Genomic DNA, 12,576 nt, shown 5'->3' with positions numbered 1-12,576 from the left:
CTCCTACCATTGTGTCCCCTGTGCTGTGTTCCCCACGAATTTTAACCCAGAGGGTCTCCAGTCGTCTACCCTGGTCACCAATATTAGCTTGCAGGGACATATAGCTTTCTTTAACATAGAGAGTTACACCCCCGCGCCTTTTATCTACACAATCCCTCCTGTACAGGGTATAGCCATCTATACCCGAGGTCCAGTCATGGGTGGAGTCCCACCAGGTCTCTGTTATCCCAATGATATCATAATTCTTTGCATTGAGCAGGAGGGTAAGCTCCTCCTGCTTGTTCCCCAAGCTCCTGGCATTTGTGTACAGGCAGGCAAGTGTTCCCTTGGGGGCTCTTACCTTGCCCACAGATTGTACCAGGGCTGGGGCAAGGGTGGGCTCCCTTAAGTGCCTTGGCCTGCTGGCTTTGCAAGGGTTGCTTAGCGGGCCAGCAGTGGTGGTAGTCCCCCTGTCCCCCAGTGGGTTAGTTTAAAGCCCAGTGGAGCAGGTCAGCCAGTCTGGCTGAGAAGAGCCTCCTCCCCAGGGGAGAGAGGTGGAGGCCATCTCTTCCCAGCAGCTCACTGCCTCTCTCGCCAAAGAGCGGGCTGTGGTCATGGAAGCCAAAGCCTTCCTGATGACACCAGTGCCGCAATCTTTTGTTGACTACGTGATTCCTCCTCTCCCTCCTCAGCCCATACCCTGAGACTGGGAGGATCGACAAGAACACCACCCGTGCCCCTAGACCCTTTAGCTCCACTCCCAAATCACTGTAGCACCTCATGACCCAGTTGGGAGCACTCCGAGCCGTGCCATCGATGCCCACATGAATAAGGAGCATAGGATAGTGGTCTGTGGGCTGGAGGAGCTTTGGGATCTTTTCTGCAATGTCAGGGATGTGGGCCCCCGGGAAGCAGCAGACTTCCCGGGCTAAGGGGTCAGAGCTGCAGATTGCCCCCTCAGTCCCCCTCAGGATGGAGTCTCCCACAACAAACACCTTACGTTTTGTCCTGGGGAGAGCGGGGACAGTAGCTGCAGTTGAGTCTGTGTTGCCTGCGGGAGCTGGCAACTCAGCAGGCTCTGCTGGAGCAGCAAGAGGTGTGTACCTGTTGCTAAGCTCCAGCGGGGCAGGGGCCTTAATGCGACAGGCCTTAGGGCCCTTGACCACCTTGGTCCATGCCCCTGCCTGGACAGAGTGCGAGGTCCCGGAGTCCTCCTTTGTCCTGGAGAGAGACGGTGGTCTGCCCTGTGGCTCCCGGGGGAGAAGGGCCTGGCAGTAGGAGTCGATCTCCTGCTCACAGTCCCTGATGGCACAAAGTCTCTGGACTGCAGCCTGGAGCTCCTCCAGCTGGCGTACCAGAGACCCCAAAAGGGAGCAGACCCCACACAGGGAGGTGGCCATGCTCCCGGGCCCCAGAGCCTGAAAAAGGGACAGGCATCCTGCACAGCCAAGAGCCGGGGCTCCATCTGCATGGAGCCTGGAACCATGGGCTGCATCTGGGTGGCAGTCTCTGAGGTGCCCAAGGGGGGACCTGCAGAGCCCAGGGGGACCCAAGGGGTGCGGCGCATGCCCGTCCGTGTCATGCCTCTGGTAGGCTGGCTACGTCTGGGACTGTCTATCCTGGGGGGTTCGCAGGCAGGGTCTTGGGTCCTCCCGCACACCCTCCTGCGCAAACTCCAAACATTACTGGTTTGTACATTTTTTAGTGGCTATGACCAGCTTTTTACACTTGGAGCATTATCTCTCCTAATTATGTGCATTTTAGTCTAGAAAATCCAGAAATGGCTGCAAAGAAGAAGAAATGGAAAGACTGGACAGGGGCAAAAGGGAACTGACAGTGGTAGAAGTACCAGACAAAAGTAATTCTTTGGAGTAACAGATCTGCAATGTGGATCAGAAGGAACAAGTCAGATTAAAGGGAAGATACAGTAAAGAGAAAGAAGGAAAAAAATAGGAGTATATGAGCCAGAGGCGTATTCTTTTTCTTTTCATTAAGATTCCTGTATTGTATTTAAAGGGAATACATTAAAGCTGTAGTTTATTATCTTGCTCTCAACAGAATGATGTTAAGTATTGTAGACCATAATTTGTTATATTTTATTTCATATTAAATATAGTTAAATCTGTAATGCAAACTGGTACAAGCTAGAAAATTGAAAATTGAGCCTGATTTTCTATGCTTTACATACCCTGTAGGCAACCTAAATACATAAAAGAATGCTTTAAGAGCATTGTCAGCTTTAATTTTGAATTGCCTGGTTTCTGACAGTTGGTTAAATGCATATTTAAATTATTTAAAAAACATTTATGTACTCATTTAAAATAAACAGCTTCTTTGAAGCTGTTCAGCCCATCATTTCAATACACATTAATATACTTTTTGTTTTTCAGGTCTTTGTAGCATAGGGCAATGTGCTAAATAATGAATTTAGGCCATTTTAAAATGCATGTTTTAATTCACCCCTTAAGAGACAACCCAGCTTATAGATAAATACACAACATGCTTATATATTTTGCTTAAAGGCTATTTAGGACCATTCTTCCATCTTTTTTTGGTACTTTATCAGACAGAACTCCCAAGGACACTGCTGCAGGTTTGATTTTAATGAATAAAGAATAATGTATGGGCAAGGATGGTATGATTTTACCATTAGATCCTGTGCATGTGAACAAGGGGAACAGGATGTGATTCTTCATCATGATTATGTACTGCATTACCAAAATTCCCTTGTTTCCAAAATTGAGTATCTAAGGCTCTTTAAATATCTTATTTTTAAAATACAGGAAGTCCTCGTCTTACAGAGTTTCGAGTTACAATGTTTTTCACTTACAGCATTTATAAATTGACACCCATTTCAACTTTCTGACATCAGTTTCGACTTTACAATGCTTGATCTGATGCCATGCCACACAAGCAAACAAGTTCACTGCATTGCCCATCTCCCTAGAGAACATCTGTTCAAACTTCCTTGGACACTTTCTTGAAGAAAGCAGACACAACTCCAGAAAATCCTGCAGCCAAGACTCCTGAGAAAAACCTCCAGCCAAGAACCCTTCAAAAAGTCCAACCCAAGAGCCTTCAAAAAGTCCAGCAAAATCACCTCAAAGAAGTCCTTCCAAATCAATATGATAGCTATTTACAATATAAATACTTTAATGTAGCTATATTACTTATCTATAATTAAGTACAAAATTCTGCATTATTTTTGGTGAAAATCGGGTATCGGACCTTGGTTCAGGAACTAATCCCCCATTTATAATATTTTTTCCTGTGGGAAAATCTGTTCTGAGTTACAACATTTCAACATAAGATGCAGTTTTCAGGAACCAGTTGTGACATAAGTCCGAGGACTGCCTGTACTGGAAATATTGGCTAATTATCTACAAGGCCCAGTATTGGTATATTAACATGATTTTGAGATAAGTGAAAGATTAATTATTAATGTTAAAACTGACTGATATGCTTATACCAAGATTTAACTGAGAATGTTTTCTTAGTGCCAAGTTATTTACCACTGAAACTGTATGTTGCTAACTAATGTTATTGGCTTACTCTGCTTTGAAATACTAACACCTGAAGAAAATAAGTGTATATATTTTTTCTGGAGTAGGAGCCCAGTTATAATTCCAGTAACTCAGTAAGCTATATCCTGCTTTCTTTATCCAATCAGCTCATGTAGTCCTTTTCAATATACAGGGCCAGAATCTGAAATCTTTATTCAAAGGTAAGTATAACTGATGTCAATGAAGTGTATGCTGAGTAAATCTGAGATCCTAAACATAACCTGTTGATCTGTACCTTCCACACCTTTCCCAAACCTCTGTGGCTTTCCTATCTACCTCAGTGCCTATGGAACATTTTCCATAGTTTCACAAATCCATAAAAAAGAAAAAGCAAGAATTGCATGAGTTGTGGGAAGATTAGTCAAGTCATGAAGAACAGCCATACACCAACCCTAAGAGATCAAGATGTGGAGAAAAGAACCAAAATGTCTTCGCCACTGGTAGTAAAGCCTTTTAAAAGCGTCATTTTGGGGCGTCCACTGGCTACAGAACTATCTGCTATCCCCCTCTTCACAAGGAGAGAGATAGCAGGATTGAGGAAAAAAGACCAGCTGTGCAGTTCTATCAAGATGGTCCAAACCTCTTGCAGACTACCTAGGCATGAGAGTGGAGCCCATTTGCTTTTCCATATAAGGACATTGGGTATTTCCACCCTGGTCTTACTAGTGATTAGTGAAAAGAGCAATATATTTTCCCTTGCCTTTGGCCCCACTTGATGGGAATTCTTGTGAAAGGCAATACTCAAGTTCCGAACAATTGTTTCAGGATTTTTGCCTATTGTTAGTACCAGTAAGGGGGAAAGAAGCAGCAACATGAAAAGATCATTTAAAATAGATTCATCTTTCTTGAGAGAGGGGAAAGCAAGATAATTAAAACAGCAGAACTCAAAAGAAATGTGTAAATTGGAACATATCATTACCAAATTATGTAATTATTTTTTCTTTATTATTATTATTATTTCTTTATTTATTATATTTAAAACATTATTTTCTTTAAAGTTCTGTGGTGGCAAACATTAAAATAGCCTATTCAAACCTTTAAAGTAAATTGCATTGACTAGAGGAGTTGATTGTTGTTAACTGTGAAAAAGAGAAGGTAATTGAAAAGGTTTCTTGTGGTTTGGAAATGCCTTCCAAATATTCATTAAACATTTAAGCGACTAAATTTGCAGAATATGTTCCTGACATTGGCACTGGTTCTGTGGTATTTCTCTCATCAGATGGAAGTACTGTGTGTTATGCAGAGTGCATTCATGCATAAACAATATCATTTTCATAAATTAAAACCTCCCCTGCAGAAGGAACATCTGTGCCTGCCTTTGAATAAAAGATGGTGGCATGTGAGTTGCCCCTTGACTGACTAGAAGAATCCTTATGTTTAAGAGGAAGGCATAAAACCAAAAGGCATACAAACCTGGGTCAGATATTTCAGTTTCTCTTAGAAATGGTCACTAAGGGTGTTTATTCTCCCCCCTCCCCCACCTGCCCCTTAGGTTAGTCAGGAATATGCTTAGCTATCGTTACTGTCTAGAAGAGGTGAATGGAGTACTTGAAAAGTTGTTTTCTGATGGGCAATCCTATTTTTTACATTCAGCAGTGGTTTTTAGATTGGCAAATAGCACTCTGTATCCAGCTGTACCCTGAGGAAACTGAGCTTCTGAAAAATGAACCAACTTCCCTGACAATGAACGTTCAGTGTGTGTGTTTTAGGCTGGCAATAAGCATATAGTGATCCGAAATATGATTCTTTTGTGTTTTTTTAACCACCAAGAACTTTTAAAATAGCCAATAGCCCCTTCAGACCTATCAGGTATTATTTATGGGGAAGAGCGTATTCATCATCTCCGTTGTGTGCTGGAGGACTTAATGGGTATTTCCGAGGCATTTCTATGTGTACTCGTTTCGTTTTGCACAGTCTGAGGGAGACCTGTTGATATTTTATTAGGAGTGTTCCTGCTCATAAGAGGATGTATATTGCTCTCCAGCAGTTTGGGTCAGTAGATTCCTACAGCCCTGGGTGTGCCACTGAAGGTTAGGAATTAAAACAATTCTTGTTTTGGCGAAGAAAAGCAAGGCTTGGTGAATTGAGAGTCAGGCTTATGGCGATGGGTTTAGAAAACTACGGTACAGCGGCCGTGGAGAGGAGGCAGAACACGGCGAAGGGGCGGTGGGGACTCCAGGTAGCTCCTTCGGTGCTGTAAGACCCGTTAGACTGCAGAGAGCAACTGCATCTAGTGGCTTCTTCCTTTGGAGCCAAACACAGGGTGAGCCTGAATACTGGCTCGAGAGGGACACACAGAGAAGTCATCTGGAGGAGCCTTTCTCAGATCAAAAAGGACAGCAGAAAAGCCGTTCCCAGGGGGCAATATTTGAGCCACAAATGGTGACTTCTGTCCAAGTGGGGAAGGGGTGAGTTAACTTCTAAAAACTCGCGGTTTGGGCATAAACTAAAAAATCATATTGAGCCCGAGCCGTTAATCAATGGTTCACTTGATCTCCATTAGCTCCTACTGAATCACATTTAAAAGTAAATGTCTACTGTGTATGCTTTCCCAGTGAGCAGCGGGGAAACCTGCGGGCAGGAGGACTTAGGGACAGATGGAAGTGTTGCCCGAAGTTTATAGACATCTACTCCCAGCCTCAGGTCTGCTTTGACTTGCCAAGGAAAAAACCACCCCGAGGGCAGGCTAATTGTTCGAGTTCTTTTCCGGAAACAATGTTAACTTTTTTGGCTTTATTGCTATTCTTGGGGGAAGGGGTAGTGCAAAGGGTCGTATGAATCGCAAAGAGCATACGAGAGTCAGAAGTAAAAGCTTGAGGACGAAAACTCGAATTCAGGTTTTTTTTATAATCAAACAACTACGTTATTGTTCATGTCCCTTCAAATTAAGCAGTCCAAAGCGCCAGCCATACAGAAGAGCAGAGTTTGACACTAACTGGCACGAAATGAAAAAGCAACCAAACCAAAGAAAGAACCAAGGACTTTGTTTTTTAGTCCATTTATTCTACAAATAATAAATGTTGCACCTTTCATGAGCTATCGAATAAAACAAGAATCCCATAGGAATTACTTACACTAAGAAAAAAAAATCACGTTAAAGGAGAAATGCAACATTCAACCAAATGTTCAATACTATGTAGTTGCCAATGCATGAATGTTTTCTAAAATCCCAGTGTGCATTACATTATAATATACAGGATTACAAACAAAATTACAGTACAGATTGATTCCAGTTGACCAGCATTACATTTCAGACAGCACTTATTCTGGACTGCATTGTACATGCAATAGCTATTGTTCTAATTACGGATTAAATGGTTTGAATTTGTTTTAAGCTACTGTACTAATTGACTACAATAGGTTATATAGCCCAACTTCAACCACCTGATTAGTTTTAGGCTCCGATTCCTAATATGAGTATATGACAAACCACCGATTGTGTGAATATGTATAAAATCATGCATTTATATTGTCTGGAAACATTACTATTTTCAAGTTCTCTTCAAAATCACGGAATGCAAAGGGGTTCAAAGACTAAAAAGAAACAGTGCAAATTGTATGTGATAGTCAAGCAGCTTTTGATTTTAAAAGGGTGTTGGCATTTGCTTATAATATTTATATACAAGTTTGTGCAAGTAATGTGTTGAATTGATATGTTTTAATAGAAAATAAGTCTCTCGTTCTTATAGCCTCTCAAGAACTAAGGATCTGGTTCTTATTGTAGGGGAAAAAAGACTTTCATGGGAAAGAAATTGCCAGGATTGTGCATTTTGTTGACGATTTAAAAAGGAAAGAAGTGCTAAGGCAACATAACTTTTCTAAGCACTTTTCTGCTGGTTTAAATTAGTTAAATTATTTTGTATAAATTAGATATAATTCTACCTTTCCGATATGTATAAAAATTGATGAAGCTGCATGGTTTAAAATAGGAAATCCACGTTATAAAAAGTCATTAAAAATTCTGTACAAAATCACAACAAAATAATTCAGCATGGGAAAGGTAACAAGTAGGAAAAATGTTGGTTGAAAAATATAGATTTATATATATTTTGTAATTGGCCCATTACTAGTTTAAAAATTGCATAGATCCTAATTATTGCTTGTGATTTTGTTATCCCGATCAGATAATTAAACTCGATCTGAATCCCGCCCCCTACACCAAAAATGTACAGCGTAGCTTTAAAGAGCTATTAGAAAATAATACAGAAGGTGAACAGGGATGTGGCATCCCTGCGTCTCCTAAAGGCAGTAACGACAATAAATACATATATCACTCGAAGCTTGGAGTATTTGCACTTCGCAGCAGTGGTACCCAACGGGCTGCCCCTTGTAAACAAGACAGTCAGTGGACGCAGTCGATTTGTTTCCTCCTCTCATTCGTGACTGACACTGATGCGTCTCGAAGGGTTAATCGTGAAAGATGGCATTGAGCTGAGCACTCATGACTCGTTCGTGATGGGAATGGCTCTCATAGGGCATAATGTTGTCTATAGGGATCTCACAGCGAGAGGCAGAGCCAGAGAAGATTGATCCGTGGCCTGGAGCTCCTGCCAGGGTAGCTGCGGGGTAGTGCATGGTAAAGGCATAATTTTTATCAAACTCGCTGGAAGGTTCGTGTTTGAAAGAGAAGTTCCCATTGATGCTGAGGGGCGGGCTGAGCGGTCCGTCAAAGGAAGGGCTGGTGCAATCAGTGAGGTTGCTCTCAAAAAAGGGCTCCAGAGCCGCCCCGTACGAGTGCGGAGGCTTGACGTGGAAGATGTGGGAGCTGTCCATGGTGCCGTAGGGCGGACTGGGAAGACCCGGGGACTGGTAGGGGTAAGGGTGCACGGGGAAGGAAGCACTGGCTGGCTGCATGTGGGGCGGCATGTCCTGGTTCTGCTCGGGCAGGAAAGTCCGGGGGTTGAGCTGGAGGCAGCCGGCTACCAAGTTGGTCGTGGGTTGACTCAAGCCCTTGCAGAGGGTCTGGACGAAAGAGACCAGGTCCGGGCTCTTGCCGGAGCGCAGGATCTCGGACAGCGCCCAGATATAGTTCTTGGCCAGGCGCAGCGTCTCGATCTTGGAGAGCTTCTGCGTCTTGGAGTAGCAGGGCACCACCTTGCGCAGGTTGTCCAGGGCCGCGTTCAGCCCGTGCATGCGGTTCCGCTCCCGCGCGTTGGCCTTCATGCGCCTCAGCTTGAACCGCTCCATGCGCGCCTTGGTCATCTTCTTCTTCTTGGGGCCGCGCCTCTTGGGCTTCTGCTCGTCGTCTTCCTCCTCCTCCTCCTCCTCCTCCTCCTCCTCCTCCTCTTCCTCCAGGTCGTCGTCCTCCTCCTCCTCGTCCTCGCCGTTCCTCAGCGAGTCCTCTTCGGCCTCGCCGTGCAGGGCTTCCAGGTCCTTCTCTTTCTTGTCCACCTCGTGCTCCTCGTCCTGAGAGCTGAGGCACTCATCCGTCCAGCTCGGGGGCCCCTGGGGCTGGGGCTCTCCCATCAGCCCACTCTCGCTGTACGATTTGGTCATCTTCAGAGTCCTGTTTTCAGGAGAAGACAAAACAAAGCCACATTCAGCAGAAAGAAGCGCAGCCCTCCTTCCAGCGCCCTGCCTCCCTCGGCCCGTGAGTGTCTATAGGGAATGAGACACGGGCAGGGTGTGCGTGAAAATACCCAAGAGGCATACATACACGCACAGCAATGCCCCAGCGTTGTCCTTTCCTGAGAAGAAGAGAGTAAAACTTTTAATTGCACCCGCGCTTCTCCCTTATCATTTGATTGACTTGTGCTCAAACATAATTGCGCGGGGCATATACATAGATTAAGCGGAAGGAAATGTAACGGACATGATCGGAGGAGCCCAAGCATTTTTTTTAGCATTTGCAGATTTAATGGGAGGGGGAAAACAAGAAAAAAAAAAGTTGCCAGCAATGGTAATCCAGCATTTTCCTTGCCTTCCCTGTATCCCCGCCGCCTCCCCACAATAACTACAGTCCCCCTTGTGCCACAGCTCTAACGCAGTCTTCAGGGCTGTTCAGAGCCAAGCTGAGCTCTGCTCTCCAGATGGGGGATCAGGTGCGATGCTTTTCCTAACCTGAAGGCTACTCCTTCCTTCTTTAATGTCGGGGCTCTCCAAGTCCCTGCTGAAACCTCTGGGCAGTGCAGCAATAGATGGAAGGCACTGGCCGGGCAGGACTGGAGCAGAGCTCAGGACAGCACACGCTCTTCGGAGACGAGCACAACCTCCAAGCAACAAATGAATTTGTTGCCAGGCTGGCAGGACCTCCTGACGTCTTTGGTGCCTCCGACACTGTAACAGGTAGCAATTCTGGCAGCTCCTGCCCTGGCTACTCCCCCTTCTCTCTGAAAGTCTCCGCCACCTCCGACCCAGGATTGACAACACTATTGCTAGAGGATTTCTTCCAAGCGCCCTCTCTCCTCATGGAAAATAATAGTCTTTCCATTCATATCTTGTGATCATCCAAGCCAGCTCGGGTTAGAGTCTGGGGACTGTCTCCCCAGCTTCCACCCCTCCCCTATGTGCCACGCAGACTACACATTGCAAATGAGACGGGAAACGATGCTCAGACCGAACTTCTCCTGGGCTTGAGCTATGGGCGCTCTGCTTAAGTAGGCGGAAAAGTTAAGGGCGATTCCGTTTCTCGGCTTTTATTTTGCTCACTAGGTTTCGCGGGGGCGGGTCACAGCAGGTGAAAACTGCGTCTTGAGCTCCCTGGCCCAGAGACACCTAGGCCGGCCGCAGGCAGCGCTTCAGCCCCCCGGACCCCACGCAGCCCCGCTCTATCGCTATCTAGATGCAGCTGCAGGAATTTGCCCTGGTTTCCCTGGGAGGAAAGCAGGCTTTAGCGTCGGGGTTATAATTACCTTCTTGCTCAGTGTCTCCTTTGCAGTGATGGTCTCATAACCTTGTTACTCCTGGAGAGCAGTCCTGCGCGAGGGGGGTGGGCTGCGTTTTTTCTAGGGGCTGCGCGCAGGACGCCCAGGTTATATAGCGGGGCTGGTGATGCTGGGGGAGAGGGAGGGGAAGCCGGGATCCGGGCGCTCCTGTTATAGCCGCCAGCGCCTGCGCCCCTGGTGCCGCCGAGCAAACCCCTCCTCCCCCGCCCCCCTCTCCCCGGCACGCGCCATATGGTCACCCACGTCAGGCAAAGGGCCCCGCTCCTCACGTGACCTGCCCATTTGTATTCAGCGCCGCTCTCGATTCCATCCCTTTGTGGCCCAAAGAAAGTGGCCATCTGTCGCCAGCCAGAGACTCTGCGGACCTGTTTGTACCCGCAGGAGAGATTAACCCCCTCGCCGCCGGGAGGGCCAGCACTCTCTTGTCGCTCGTGCTGTTGCTCTCTCCCTTTTGGGGGTTGGGGTTTTTTGTTGCTGCTGTTGTTCAAGAGCAGTGGTGTTAGGTAGCAAGAGGGAGAAGGAGCAGATCCGCTGACCCCTCTGCACTGGGGGTCGCTCCTATGGCCAGCCGGTGCCTTCGCCCACCGCTCCACTCTCCTGCCCCTAGGATGGAGCCGGACTGTTCTCAGTGGTGGCAGGTGACAGAACAAGGAGCAATGGCCTCAAGCTGCAGCAAGGGAGGTTTAGGTTAGGTATTAAGACGCATTTTCACACTAGGAAGGTAGTGAAACACTGGAGCAGGTTACCCAGACAGGTGGAGGAAGCTCCATCTTTGGAGGTTTTCAGACCTAGCTAGACAAGGCTTTGCCTGGGATGATCTAGTTGGGGATGGTCCTGCTTTGAGCTGGGGGTTGGATTCACTCTAGATGACCTCCTGAGGTCCCTTCCAACCCTATGATTCGGGGGGAAAAAACTTTCTGACTAGGAGGGTAGTAAAGCAGTGGGAAAGGTTACCCAGAGAGGTGGCGGAATCTAGCAGCACTTTGCACTTGCTCCAGGGGCGCCCCGCTGGAGGCGCCGCTTAGCACTTCCCACTCTCTCCTGCTTCTTCCTAGGCGAGGAAGGGGCAGATTGGGCACAGAGCTAACCAACTTGTGGAGATCGTCAGCCCCTGCTCCCAAATGACCGCGGGATCAGACTCCAGCCCAGTCCACACGCTGCTCCGATCCCCCCTCTCACAGCGCGCACACACGTTTCCACGACTGTCACCGCCCTCCGCTATCACCCTCCTTTTTCCTATAGAGAAGACCATGTGCCAGCTCGGGTGGGCACGACTTCACGTTCTCCTTTACAGTCCGTCCCCTCCTCTGTTCCGTAGTCGCCAGGAATGGAAATCTTGCCAGAAAGATATTAGAGAAGCAGCCCTGGCGCCCGGATCTGGTAGCAAACCTGCCCGGCAAGTGTCTTCATCCGAAGGCTCCTTCTTCCCAGCGATTCACAGTGCAAGAATGATGTGAGCAGTGAAGAAGTCTCATTGGTCACAAACTTTGAAAGCCAGGTTAGCTGCTTCTTTATGAGTCTGAAACTTAAGTGCAAATCCGTAACATGAAGTAAAAAAACCCCAAACAAACAAAAAACGAACCAGGAACAGTGTTGTGGGCTCGACTTAGCACGAAGACAGCTAACATGAAAAAAGTCACCGTGTAAAGATCTTTCCATTTAAAAGAACGAAGTCTCTAAAGGGGTCGACGCTTGATAGCTGGTAATGTTAACAGAATCTGACAGCTCTGTCTATCATTTAGAGTTTGCGATGCCTACTCCTCCCCCCCCCCATTTCTGTTTCAAATTAATGCACTCACTCGTAGGGGAAAAAATTCAATTGTCAACACTGTATTTTAAAAGAACATTTATAAGCAATTACTCGAAAAAGTCTTTAAACAGATCACTTGAGTTTGCAAACATTGCCAAATTGGATAGAGATGCATCTTAACAAGGAAGTATCCTGGCTTGCGTGATAACAAGTGGAGCTTTATTACTGGTACACGTTATCCGGGGATTTAATCACTAAAAGGAAAGAATGAAATCATTTGTTTTGGCGTCATGCGGCTTTAAATAGGAACCCAATAACTGCCTTCCAGAAGCAGATTTGCAAAATGGAGGGGGTTTCCTTTTCTTTTCTAGGCCGAGTTATTTTTAAAATGTTTTTATCA

General features: G+C 46.3%; 1 protein-coding gene across 2 annotated transcripts; it reads right to left on the bottom strand.

Annotated features, from left to right (window-relative positions):
• Positions 1–6,422: 6,422 nt before the first annotated feature.
• On the bottom strand, positions 6,423–10,535 carry NEUROD1 (neuronal differentiation 1). 2 transcript variants are annotated; one of them, XM_090041245.1, is made up of 3 exons: positions 10,394–10,535; positions 9,199–9,229; positions 6,423–9,048 (listed from the first exon to the last, which is right to left on the bottom strand). In XM_090041245.1, the coding sequence occupies exon 3, from the start codon at positions 9,036–9,038 to the stop codon at positions 7,950–7,952; it is 1,089 nt and encodes a 362-aa protein (XP_089897371.1). In that variant the 5' UTR covers positions 9,039–9,048; positions 9,199–9,229; positions 10,394–10,535; the 3' UTR covers positions 6,423–7,949. The 2 variants fall into 2 exon arrangements, with proteins under 2 accessions (XP_089897371.1, XP_089897370.1); XM_090041244.1 differs by lacking the exon at positions 9,199–9,229.
• Positions 10,536–12,576: the final 2,041 nt, after the last annotated feature.

Source organism: Crocodylus siamensis, chromosome 4 (genome assembly GCF_052110815.1).
Source record: "Crocodylus siamensis isolate JL-2025a chromosome 4, ASM5211081v1, whole genome shotgun sequence".
NCBI lineage: Eukaryota > Metazoa > Chordata > Crocodylia > Crocodylidae > Crocodylus > Crocodylus siamensis.
This window is presented reverse-complemented; position numbering and strand designations above follow the sequence as displayed.

Bases quoted from the DNA above. Each gene is read 5' to 3' on its own strand.
- NEUROD1 (XM_090041245.1), bottom strand. From the start codon at position 9,038: ATGACCAAATCGTACAGCGAGAGTGGGCTGATGGGAGAGCCCCAGCCC.